Below are 12,087 nucleotides of genomic sequence, written 5' to 3'. Positions count from 1 at the left end.
TTGTTAAAGCTAGGTGTTAAATCCACAGGTGTTTATATTGCTAGTCACTAGTTTTTGTATATGATTGAAATTTGCCATAAAAAATTAATCTCCACATCTCTACTGTCTATAGCAGGAATTATGATAGAGTAAGAAATACAGACTATTCTCAAAGTCTCCTGGAAATCAGCTTTTTTACTATCTGAATGGTGGGATTTTATATATAAATTTATATAAGTAAGAGAGATAACTTGTACAGTTTGTCCTCCCTAAACACTTAAGTTTTCCATACCCAGCTAAGACCCTTCCCATTTCCAGGAAGTTGGCCTGGGTTCTCTGGGGCCGAGGAATCTAACAGTCTGAAAATCTGGCTGGATCCTGGGGCCAGTGTACCAGGGACAGGTGGCATGGCTGAGAGCATTAGGTAATTTTGTGAGATTAGTAATCTTGATACAGGTACAAAGTAAGAACTTGTTGAAACTGATGGCTTAAATGGTTCTTGGCTTTTATATGAGCCCCTGCTTTTTTCTTTAGTTATAATATTCAAAAGACTGAAGAAAGAAAAAAGTCTACATTTTCTCACTTTTACATGTGGGTGTTACACAGATAAGTTGCTCCATTTTATTCTTCAAAACAAAACAAAAAAATGCTTATCAAATCCTCAATATATCAGGTGAGTTAATTAGCCATAATTTTTCATTAATTAGTTAATTGCTAAAAAGAGCAAAGAGAATAACTTCAAATCTAGAAAGGCTTTAATCAAGCTCCTCTTTTCATCCCTCACCCAGCCTCATACTCAAAACATATGTAATTTCTTTACTAAAGTAGATAGTTGTTTTTTAAATGAAATATTTAATACCACTGGTGGTGTTTAGGATTCTGTTAAGACCCAATACAGAATTCTGAAGTTACCAGAATTCTGATGTTTGCTGTTCTTGTCAGGATGGATCTTAATTTCAACACAGCTCAACCCAAGTAGACTTTATAAACAGGGCATTTCAAAAGTCAAAGAATATTCAGGAAAATTCCAAAAGAAGGGTAACATGCTCTAAAAATATTAACAAATAACCAGATGCTTCTATTAACTGGAATACCTTAGTGATGATTCAGAAATAGACTGATGAACAAAGTCCAGAAATATATCTAAGCAGATGTAGGAATCTAACAGCTGATAAAGGAGAATTTCAATCAATGCAAAAAGAACATTACTTAGTATATGAGGTAGGCAACTGGCTAGCCATTTGGAAACTGATAAAAATGGATCTATATCCCTCCCTGCACACTAATATAAATTTCACAAGAATTAAAATTTAATGCACAGATATTGCAGCATTTAAGAAAGATTTCTGGAGTTCCCTTCATGGCTCAGCAGTTAACGAACCCAACTAGGATCCATGATGATGCGGGTTCGATCCCTAGCCTTGCTCAGTGGGTTAAGGATCTGGCATTGCTGTGAACTGTGGTATAGGTCGCAGATGGGGCTCGGTTCTCACGTTGCTGTGGTTCCAGCGTAGGCTGGCAGCTGTGGCTCCAATTCAACCCCTAGCCTGGGAACCTCCTTATGCCATGGGTGCGGCCCTAAAAAAAGGGAAAAAAAAGATTTCTTGGAGCAATTCAGGGGAAGGAAAGATTCAGGGTGTTGTGTGAGCAGGTGAAATGAAGACAGTGGTTACAAGAATGTAGAAGACTCTCAGCCTAGGGTTACTGCACAAGGCGTCTATAAAGGCATCTATAAAGTCTCAAAGAGGCCACAGCAACAAACTTATTTTTTGAAATGCTTCATGTTTCTGAAGGTTGGAAATCCCAAAACCAAAACACTGAGTCTGACTCAAGTCAGATCCTTTAGGTTGAATTATAAAAGTTCTCTGTATGTCCTTAGGCACTTTGGGACTTGAAACCTGATGTACTGAAGAGATTCCCCTCCAGAACTACATGACTAAACCCTTAATTATCTGAACTGCCCACTTAAAATTATATGTAGATAAATCTTAGTTACACTAATCTGATCAATTTCCTTAACTGGTGGACTTCCACTTACAAAGCTGCCATCAAGTTATGCCTCCTACATCTCAATTGGTATCATTACAATTCCAATGCTATAATTCTCTTGATACCAAGGATTGATGCCAGTGATGATAATGTACCCCTGATTCCCATCAACTTGGTTTTTGTTTAAGTATTTACCATATATCTGATTCTGTATTTGATCATCTTTAAGCCTAGTAACTTTGTTACCCTCCCCAAATAGACCCTTACCTCTTCTTGCTCTTCTTCATCATATTCCTCCTCTTCTGCAGCATCATCGTCATCATCATCATCACCTTCTTTACTTTTCTCTTTGCTTCCTTCCTTTTCTTCATTTTCCTCATCTGATTTTTCACCATCACCTCTCTTTTCCAATTCCTGGCATAAATGCATTTAATTAATTTAAATGGAAACCACTAGACTCTGATTTCCCTGCTCAACCTCAGGTAAAGAGTTACCTATCACCTTAATCTAATCTTCCCTTCCCAACACCTCCAGACCACCACTTAGGACTCTGTGAGTTAATTCAAGAAAGGAGATACTGGCCTGTCATTACCCTGGTACTTTCTATGATTTTGATACTTCAAAAGTGGGTCTTAGGTAATGCTGGGATTTTGGCTCTAGATGTACAATGCTTTATTTTTATGATTTCTATGCTAACTCCTTCTAAAATAGAGTTGATTTGGTTTATACAGAAGAACTTTCAAAGTGTTATTTTGTTTTCCTCCTGACATAAAGAGAAAAAAAGAATGTAATGATAACATTTAACTAAAATATGACTATTCTTAATCAGTAATCAGAACACTATTTTATAAATCTATAAATACTCTACAAGATATTTGCTCTGTAGATTAGATATAAAGAGAAAACAAGAGTTGCCATCGCAGCTCAGCAGGTTAAGAACCTGACATAGTGTCCTAAAGATGCAGGTCAAATCCCTGGCCTTACCCAGTGGGTTAAGGATCTGGCGTTGCCACAAGCTGTGGGCTAGGTCACAGATGCGGCTAGGATCTGATGTTGCCATGGCTGTGGCATAGGCCTGTAGCTGCAGCTCTGATTTGACCCCTAGCCCAGGAACTTCTGCCATGGGTGCATCCGTAAAAAGAAAAAAGAAAACATATTTTGCATTTGCAGTGACTACAATTTAACTATTCTATTATTGATTCTTAAATATTTATTTTTTAAAAATTCCTTTAAGTACATTCAAATTTGAATTTAAGGAAATCAAAGACAATGAAAGACTGTATCAGAAAGACTCAATTTTTAATAAAAATTCAAACTCCACTTTCCTGTCACCCTCCCTACTAAGATAGAAAAACTGAGACCGAAGTAATAGACATAAGATGATTTATCTTCATACTGACACATATTATTTTATATAAGTTATTACTACAATATACTGTGTGCAATTTTTTCCAACTGGCCATCCTTTGGAAGTAAACAAAATGGTATTTATCGATTTTTTTGAAGTGTCTATAAACACACACACATACACACATAATGATGCTATGTTAACATTAATTAATACACAAAACGTTTTTCTTTTTTAATCAAACTATAGTAAAAAGGCCTACAACCTGCAAGTTTGTGTTGTTCAAAGGCAACTATGATACTATATTTACTTAACTCTGTACAAGGAATATGCTATGTCTAAAAAATCATGCTATTAGCTATTACTTCATAATTAGCAATAGGATTTTTAAACCAGTTACGTATAATATTTTTTAGATAGAGAATTCATTCAGTGCTACATAGGGACTAGGAGATTTTTATTTCCACTACTGCCACCTCAAATATCTTTTTTCTTTTTGCCTTTTTAGGGCTGCACCCACAGTATATGGAGGTTCCTTGGCTAGGGGTCAAATGGGAGCTGTAACTGTCAGCCTATGCCACAGCCATAACAATGCAGGATCCAAGCTGCGTCTGTCACCTACATCACAGCTAATGCCAATGCCAGATCCTTAACCCACTGAGCAAGGCCAGGGATTGAACCTGCGTCCTCATGGATGCTGGTCAGATTCATTTCCACTGAGCCATGACGGGATCTCCGCAAATATCTTTAAATAACCTCAACTTTGTTACTACCACATACCTCCAAATCAAACCAATAAAATACCTAAATCAGTTAACAATTATCATATTTATGAAATTTAGAAAAAAGACTGCAGAGGCACACACATTGTCTCATTGTGTCATTCTTTTTGTGTTAAGCTATTGGTTTTTTATTTTTATTTTCGGCTCCACTAGAGGCATGTGGAAGTTCCTGGGCTGCGGATAGAACCTGAGCTACAGCAGTGGCAGTGCCGGATCCTGCTGAGCAACCATGGAACTCCAAGCTATTAGTTTTGATTCATCTACTTAGTAGTCGCCATAGATGTAACTACTTACTGCTACTACTTTACATGTGTTTCACTAATAATGTGAGCAATACAATATTAAAATACTTCAAAAACAGTTAATTTATGAATAGGAAATAGTTCTTCTGGTTTAAATACTATAGACCACCCTAGAGAGAGCCACCTACATTTGTATCATGCAGAATAAAAAGCTCAAATATTAGTTTACTGCTGTTTGATTATTCACACATTAATCATGAGATCTGACTATATGTCATTCCCTCTCCTCACAGAAGCCTTATTAAAGAAAACTTACAACTGGGAGTTCCCTTTGTGGCTCAGTGGTTAAGAAACCCAGCTAGGAACCATGAAGATGTGGGTTCGATCCCTGGCCTTGCTCAGTGGGTTAAGGATCTGGCATTGCTGTGGCTATGGCATAGGCTGGTGGCTGCAGCTCTGATTTAACCCCTAGGCTGGGAACCTCCATATGCCACAAGTACCACCCTTTAAAAAGCAGATAAAAAGAAGGAAAGAAACAAACAAACAAACAAACAAACAAACTTACAACTACTTTTGCTGAAGAAATAAACAATAATAGTCATCTGGAAGCTAACTTTGCTCTATTTTAGCCACTAACTCCTGGGGATTTCTAGACTTAAAAATTCCAGTTTTAACAATGTGTATACTGAAAATAAGGTGTTTTAATGTAGGAATAAGGAGACACAATTTGTTCTGCTGAGAAACCACATCCAATGGTCCAGATCAATCTTCCTTATAGCACATGTCATCTTAGCAACTTCTTTCCAGGAAGTTTTAAGAATAATCAGAATCTGTGTTCAATCAATATAAAATGGCACACCCATCCATCATTCCACCACAGTTAAACCTGAGAGTTATTGCTATTCCTTCAATAATCCTTCTGGCTTGATTTTCAGACATGCCATCTCTAGCTCAAGTACTGGTCAAAAATAAAATTTAATGAGTTTCTGTTACCATGCAGCTATGCCAACTTGGCTATGCAAGTAAAAATTTTAAAGCCTTGACTTCCTCATTGGTAAGTAAGGAATAATAATACCCATTTCTCTTTGTATTATGAAATCTTAAGGACATAATATATGTAAATAGCTCACCGAAGAGCCTGCTATATAAAAAGTTCTCCAAAAGTGCTAGCTATTATCCTTATCATCATCATCATCATCACTGTCAATGCAAGGTACTACATATATTCACAGTGGGAATAAATTGGTATAACCTTTATGAAGAATGATCTGTCAATCTTTATCCATATTATCCATATTTGCCATATAATACAGTATACACAACAACCAATCTCATAAATCCACTTCTAGTAATCTACCCTACACATGTGAAATGACAAACTTAACATGGATCTACCGCAGCACTGTTTATGACAGTGAAACACTAGATGAAACATAATGTCCATCAATAGGCTATTGATTAAACAAATTATGGTTCATTCTTGTAGTATAGATTTAGAAAAACAAAGATGAGGCAACTCTATACAGACTGACAGAAATATCTCCAAGATATTTTATGTGATAAAATAAAAAGGCAAAGGAGTATATTAGTCTACCTTGTGTCATTAAAAAAAAAAAAAGAATCTCTATTTTCTATGCATAAAATGTTTCTGGAAGGATATATAAGAAACCGGTAACACTGGTTGTCTCCAGGAGGGGAACTGGATGGATGACTAGGGACAGGGATGGGAGGGCATATTACCAATTTATTAATCTTATGAATTTTACATCTTTTTGTTTTTGAAATATTTAAAAATAAACATATAAATATTTAAGTTCCATAAACAGGATTTTCCCTGAATAGAATCTTCTATATTTAATATAAGACAGGGAAAAAAGCATTACATATATATATACACAAATAGAAAAAAAAATGAGAGATTTTTTAAAAGATACACATTCATTTTTCTTTCCCACATATAATTCAAATGCAGGGGGGTGAGGGGGGGAGTTTCCATTGTGGCTCGGTGGTAATGAACTCCGACTAGTAACCATGAGGATATGTGTAGGATCCCTGTCCTTGCTCAGTGGGTCAAGGATCTGGCACTGCAGTGAGCCATGGTGTAGGTTGCAGACATGGCTCAGATCTGGCATTGCTGTGGCTGTGGCTCAGGCCGGCAGCTGCAACTCCAATTTGGCCCCTAGCCTGGGAATTTCCATATGGTGCAGGTGCGGCCCTAAAAAGCAAAAAAAAAAAAAAAAAAAAAAAGCCAGGGGAAAGAGGAATATGGTGGAAAAGGAGGCAGGCTGATAGGTGAATGGGAGAAAGGACAGGATGGAGCCCCACATTTCTCCACCAACAATGTGCAAATCTCTCTAATTACCATATATACCCTATGTGGTCTTGGTTCTGCCAAATGCACATGATATTAAAAAGTAAGAGAAAGTGGAAAGGTTGAAGGCAAAAAAGAGGCATGACATTTTTCCAGTATGTTCTTTTAGTAAGAAGAAAATCTTACCTCAATTTTTTTCAGTACATCTGCAGTATTAGTGAGTGAAGTGCCTTTGCCTGGATCTTTTGTCTTTTTGGATTTGGGGCCTGCTGAAGCAAAAAACCAACATTAACACATTCTTCTATGACAGTAACTGTGTATTACATTTCTTCATCTTTTAAGATGCCATCTAGCATGGTAGTATGTCATACCAGGCAGTCACATAATTTGCACGCTGAATTAGTTTTCTTAAAGAATAAACAAAATAATAAATCAGCACATGTCACCAATTTTCCATTATGAGGGATGATTATTACTTAATAGAATATTTTCTAAGGCTGCAACCAGGTATCTTGATAGTAGTACTGAAATTGTGAACTGGCAATTAATGTCATCAGGGCCAAAACTGCCTAACAATGTTCTTCAGGCAGGAGCACAAGAGGGCCAGTGAAAGGCTCTCACAAACTTATCATTTGCACTGGCTTTCTGTTCACTGATCACGAATTTTAAATATGGCAGTCTTACCAGATTTGGAAAAATAAAAAACAAACTTCCAGTTATAAAATAATGTAATCACAAAGATATAATGTACAGGGTAGGGAATAGGGCCAATAATATTATAATAACGTTGTATGGTGATAGGTGGTAACTAGACTCACAGTGGTGATCACTTCATAATGCATAAAAATATCAAATCACAGTGTTTTACAATAGAAATTAATATGATACGTAAGTCAACTATACTTCAACTAAAAACAAACAAGTGCAGAATAAATATGCATCTGCCAGTGGCTCAAGAGATGAGAAAAAGAGGTTATATTCAGGGCATCCCAGTATCACCTTTTGAATGAAGAGTAAAACAGTTAAACTAAACATACCCATCATATGAATATGAAAACTCAAAGTAATATAAGTAAAATGTTTTCATGGTTTTGGGATACATAATTTTTTAAGGCATATCAAAAATACTGCCTTTTGAGGGTACTCTGAAACTGCAGGGAATAGAGAATTGTTTCACATGTAGATTCCGCTAGTTTGTTACCAAAACATTATGGGATGTCCCACTGTGATCAAAAAGTATTACAGTTCTTTCCCAAAGTCAAACTAAACACCTAGAAATTGCTTAGTAACAAAGGAAAATATGGCTCAGAAAGTTGTAATTTTTGTTAAAGATTAACATTTAACCTCCAGAAGAAGAAATTTTAAGATTGTGGCACATGACCCATAATAGATGGAATTTATAACTTAGTGTGTTATACCAAATTGTCCCTCAGGGAATGACTGAGCTCAGAATTCTCAAACATACATATTAGTAAGGTTTTGCTCAAACGAAAATTATAAAAAATAGTTTGATTTAATGATGGGTAAATTTCTCTACTCCCTTTGACATCAAAGACTATTTAATAGGAATTGTACCATATACAATATCCTATCATATATGAACAAGCTCTCAATATATATTCTAATATTGATGCCAGAAAACATCAGCTTAAAAACTAATTTACTCACGTCATGAAGTCTTTTTCTCTAAGGAGCTTTTATCAAATTACTTAAATTTCATAACACAAATTTATTAAATGGATGTTACAGAACACAATAGGGTAAATAAGCTTATAAAAATTATTAATCTCTTAGCTAAGAAAGTCAGCTGCATATTCAACTCCACTAAGCAATTTTTGCTATGTATTATTCTAGTTATTCTTAAGGGCTAATCTTTTATTTGTAATTGGGAAAGAAATGTCCATTTACCAAAATTTGTTAAGACTGTTTTAATTCCAAAAGCTTTATATGATTTTGTTTTAATCTTTGGCCAAATATTTGCATATATTTGAATTTTTTCCTTTTAACACCTGCCAGTAGTTGGTTCTTCAGGAAACAAACTTTTTCAGTCTTTGGCTCTTTTTGGTATCGTTCATTTTCATGTACATCAGGGGAGGCCATTTTAACAAAAGAGAGAGTATAAGCTTACCAAAAATGAAACACAAAAATTATATAATACGCAATAAAAATGTTAGAGAAGAATAGAGAAAGAAAGTTTCGTTGTTTTGTTTTCAACAAATGAAAATCTTGATGCACTGGAAACTTTTACTAATGTATGTGTGATCCCAGAGATGAGCAGTTGGTGGGATATATTTGAACATTAATTCCTCCAAATCAGATACATTCTTTTCAGCTTTTTAAAGTTTGCTACAAATTTGTGATTCACTAGGACATGACCAATATCATCCATGCAAATGTTATTTTATTATGAAAGTAATATATTTGCTCAATAAAAGCCATGGTTATAAAAGACGGTAGATAAACTATCATATCTAACATACAATATTCTGTTTTCAATCAACCTAAATAGTCTTTGAAATAAAATAAAAATACTTCCATTTAAAATATTTGTCATTAATATTGTTAAAATGGCCATATTACTCAAAGCCATCTAAAGATTGAATGTAATCCGTATCAAATTACCCATAACATTTTTCACAGAACTAGAGCAGATAATCCTAATATATATAAATGGAACCATAAAAGACTCAGAATTGCCAAGGCAATCCTTAGGAAAAAGAACAAAGCAAGAGGCACACCTCTTCCAGGCTTCACACAATACTACAAAGCTACAGTAATCATAATCAAAATAGCACTATATTGGCAGAAAACAAACATATGGATCAATGAAACCAGAAAGGGAGCCCAGAAATAAACCCACACACCTACAGTTAATTAATCCATGACAACAAAAGCAAAAATATGCAATGTAAAAAAGATAGTCTTTTTAGGAGTTCCCGTCGTGGCGCAGTGGTTAACGAATCCGACTAGGAACCATGAGGTTGCGGGTTCGGTCCCTGCCCTTGCTCAGTGGGTTAACGATCCCGGCGTTGCCGTGAGCTGTGGTGTAGGTCACAGCCGCGGCTCGGATCCCGAGTTGCTGTGGCTCTGGCGTGGGCCGGTGGCTACAGCTCCGATTCGACCCCTAGCCTGGGAAGCTCCATATACCGCGGGAGCGGCCCAAGAAATAGCAACAACAACAAAGACAAAAAAAAAAAAAAAAAAAAAAGATAGTCTTTTTAGCAAGTGGTGCTGGGAAAGTTGGACAGCCACATGCAAATTAATGAAGTCAGACCACACCTTCACACCACACATAAAAATAAACTCAAAATGGCTTAGAGACATGACACCATAAAAGACATGACACCATAAAAGAGAATACAGGCAAAACATTCTCTAACATAAACCATACCAATGTTTCCTTTGGTCAGTCTCGCAAGGAAATAATAAAATAAAATAAAAATAAAACCAAAAATAAACAAATGGAACCTAATCAAACTTATAAGCTTTCGCACAGCAAAGGAAACCATAAACAAAATGAAAAGACAACCTACAGATTGGGTGAAAATATCTGCAAATGATACAACCAATAAATGCTTAATTTCCAAAATATACAAACAGCTCATATATCTCAATAACAAAAGAACAAACCCAACTGAGAAATGGGCAGAAGACCTAAATAGATATTTCTTCAAAGACATACAGATGGCCAATAAACACATAAACACAAATTACTGGAGAAAGGCAAATCAAAACTATGAGGTACCACCTCACAGTGGTCAGAATGGCCATCATAAACATTCTACAAATAACAAATACTGGAGCGGGGTGTGGAGAAAAGGGAACCCTCCTACAATGTTGGTAGGAATGTAAGTTGGTACAGCCACTATGGAAAATACTATGGAGGCTCCTCAAAAAACTAAAAACAATGTTGCCATATGATCCAACAATCCCACTCCTGGGCATATATCCAAACCAAACTATAATTTGAAAAGATACATGCACACTTATGTTCACTGCAGCACTATTTACAATAGCCAAAACATGGAAATAACCTAAATGTCCATCAACAGATGAATGAATAAAGAAGATGTGCACACAATGGAATATTACACAGCCATGAAAAGAATGAAATAATACCATTTGCAGCAGCACAGATAGACCAAGAGATTATCAGAGTAAGTAAAGTAAGTCAGAAAAAGAAAGACAAATACCACATGATATCACTTCTATATGCAATCTCAAACAGGCCACAAATCAACATATCTATAAAACAGAAACAGACTCACAGATACAGAGAACAGACTTGTCCTTGCCAAGGGGGAGAGGGGTTGGGGAGGAAAGGACTGGGAGTTTGGGATTTGCATATGCAAACTACTACATACAGGATGGATACACAATAATAAGGTCCTACTGTAGCACTGGAAACTATATTCAATATCCTGTGATAAACCATAATGGAAAAGAACATGAAAACATAAGTGTGTATATATGTATAACTGAAATTTTGCTGTACAGCAGAAATTAACACAGCATTTAAATCAACTATACTTAATTTTTTCAATTACAGTTAAAATAAAAAATTTTTAAATACATATGTCAAAATTTATCTTAATTTTGAATATGCCCATTTTATTATATGTCAATTATACTTCAATAAAGCTGTTAAAAAGGGGAGGGGGATCTCTTTTAGAGGACAGAAGCAGAGGGAATACTTTCTAACTCATACTATGAGGTCAAATTTACCCTAATAACAAGGTCAGACACATTTTACAAGAAAGAAGACTAAAGATCAATCTCTCTCATGAATAATGATGCAAAAATCCTCAACAAAATACTTTAAATCCAATCCAACAATATATGGAAGGAATTATACATTACAATCAGTGGGATTTATCCCAGGGACATAAGGTTGGCTTAAAAATCAATTAATCTGTTACCTCTACAAGTTAAAGAAGAAAAATCACATGATCATATAATAGATACAAAAAAAGCATATGACAAAATCAAACAGTCATTTATGCCAGGAAAAAACCTCTTAGTAAATTAGGAACAGAGGAGAGCTGCCTCAACTTAATAAAGAATATCTAAAAAACACCCTACAGGTGCATCATACTTAGTGGTGAAAAATTTGATGTCATACTTAATAATGAAAAATTTGACACTCTCCCGCTAAGATCAGAAACAAGGCAAGTAAGTTCCCTCTCATCACAGCTTTTCAACATTGTACTGCAAGTCTTAGCTAATGCAGTAAGGTAAGAAAAGGATTCAAAGGTATATAGGTTGAAAGAAAGAAATAAAACTTTCTTTGTTCACAGATGACATGCAGAAAATCTGAGAGAACTGGTTAAAAAACTCCTGGAACTAGTAAGTAGTTACAGTAGTTTTATAGGATATAAGGTTAATACACAAAATTCAATAGCTTTCCTATATATGAACGTTCACTTCAAATTCAAG

At 35.4% G+C, this 12,087-nt stretch overlaps 1 protein-coding gene across 15 annotated transcripts in view; it reads right to left on the bottom strand.

Annotated features, from left to right (window-relative positions):
* POLR3G (RNA polymerase III subunit G) overlaps positions 1 to 12,087 on the bottom strand; it is a 41,061-nt gene that overhangs the window by 3,991 nt on the left and 24,983 nt on the right. For 8 of the 15 annotated variants that reach the window (XR_014838305.1, XR_014838304.1, XR_014838306.1 and 5 more), the window contains 2 exons: positions 6,838 to 6,917; positions 2,236 to 2,382 (listed from right to left, as the gene is read on the bottom strand). Coding sequence is in view for 11 of the 15 variants with exons in the window: in XM_085014075.1 (XP_084870201.1) it covers positions 2,236 to 2,382; positions 6,838 to 6,917 (227 nt within the window). In the remaining 4 variants the exon portion in view is untranslated. Of the gene's footprint in view, positions 1 to 2,235; positions 2,383 to 6,837; positions 6,921 to 12,087 lie in introns of all 15 variants that reach the window. The other 7 variants (XR_014838303.1, XM_085014069.1, XM_003123778.5 and 4 more) reach the window with 1 other exon arrangement.

The sequence above is a fragment of the Sus scrofa genome, chromosome 2 (genome assembly GCF_054392235.1).
Source record: "Sus scrofa isolate SSC_HxYL_T2T_F1_AM1 chromosome 2, Sscrofa_HxYL_maternal_Yorkshire_Landrace_v2.0, whole genome shotgun sequence".
Classification (NCBI taxonomy): Eukaryota; Metazoa; Chordata; class Mammalia; order Artiodactyla; family Suidae; genus Sus; species Sus scrofa.
The sequence above is the reverse complement of the archived record's forward strand: the minus strand, read 5'-3'. Positions and strand labels throughout refer to the sequence as shown.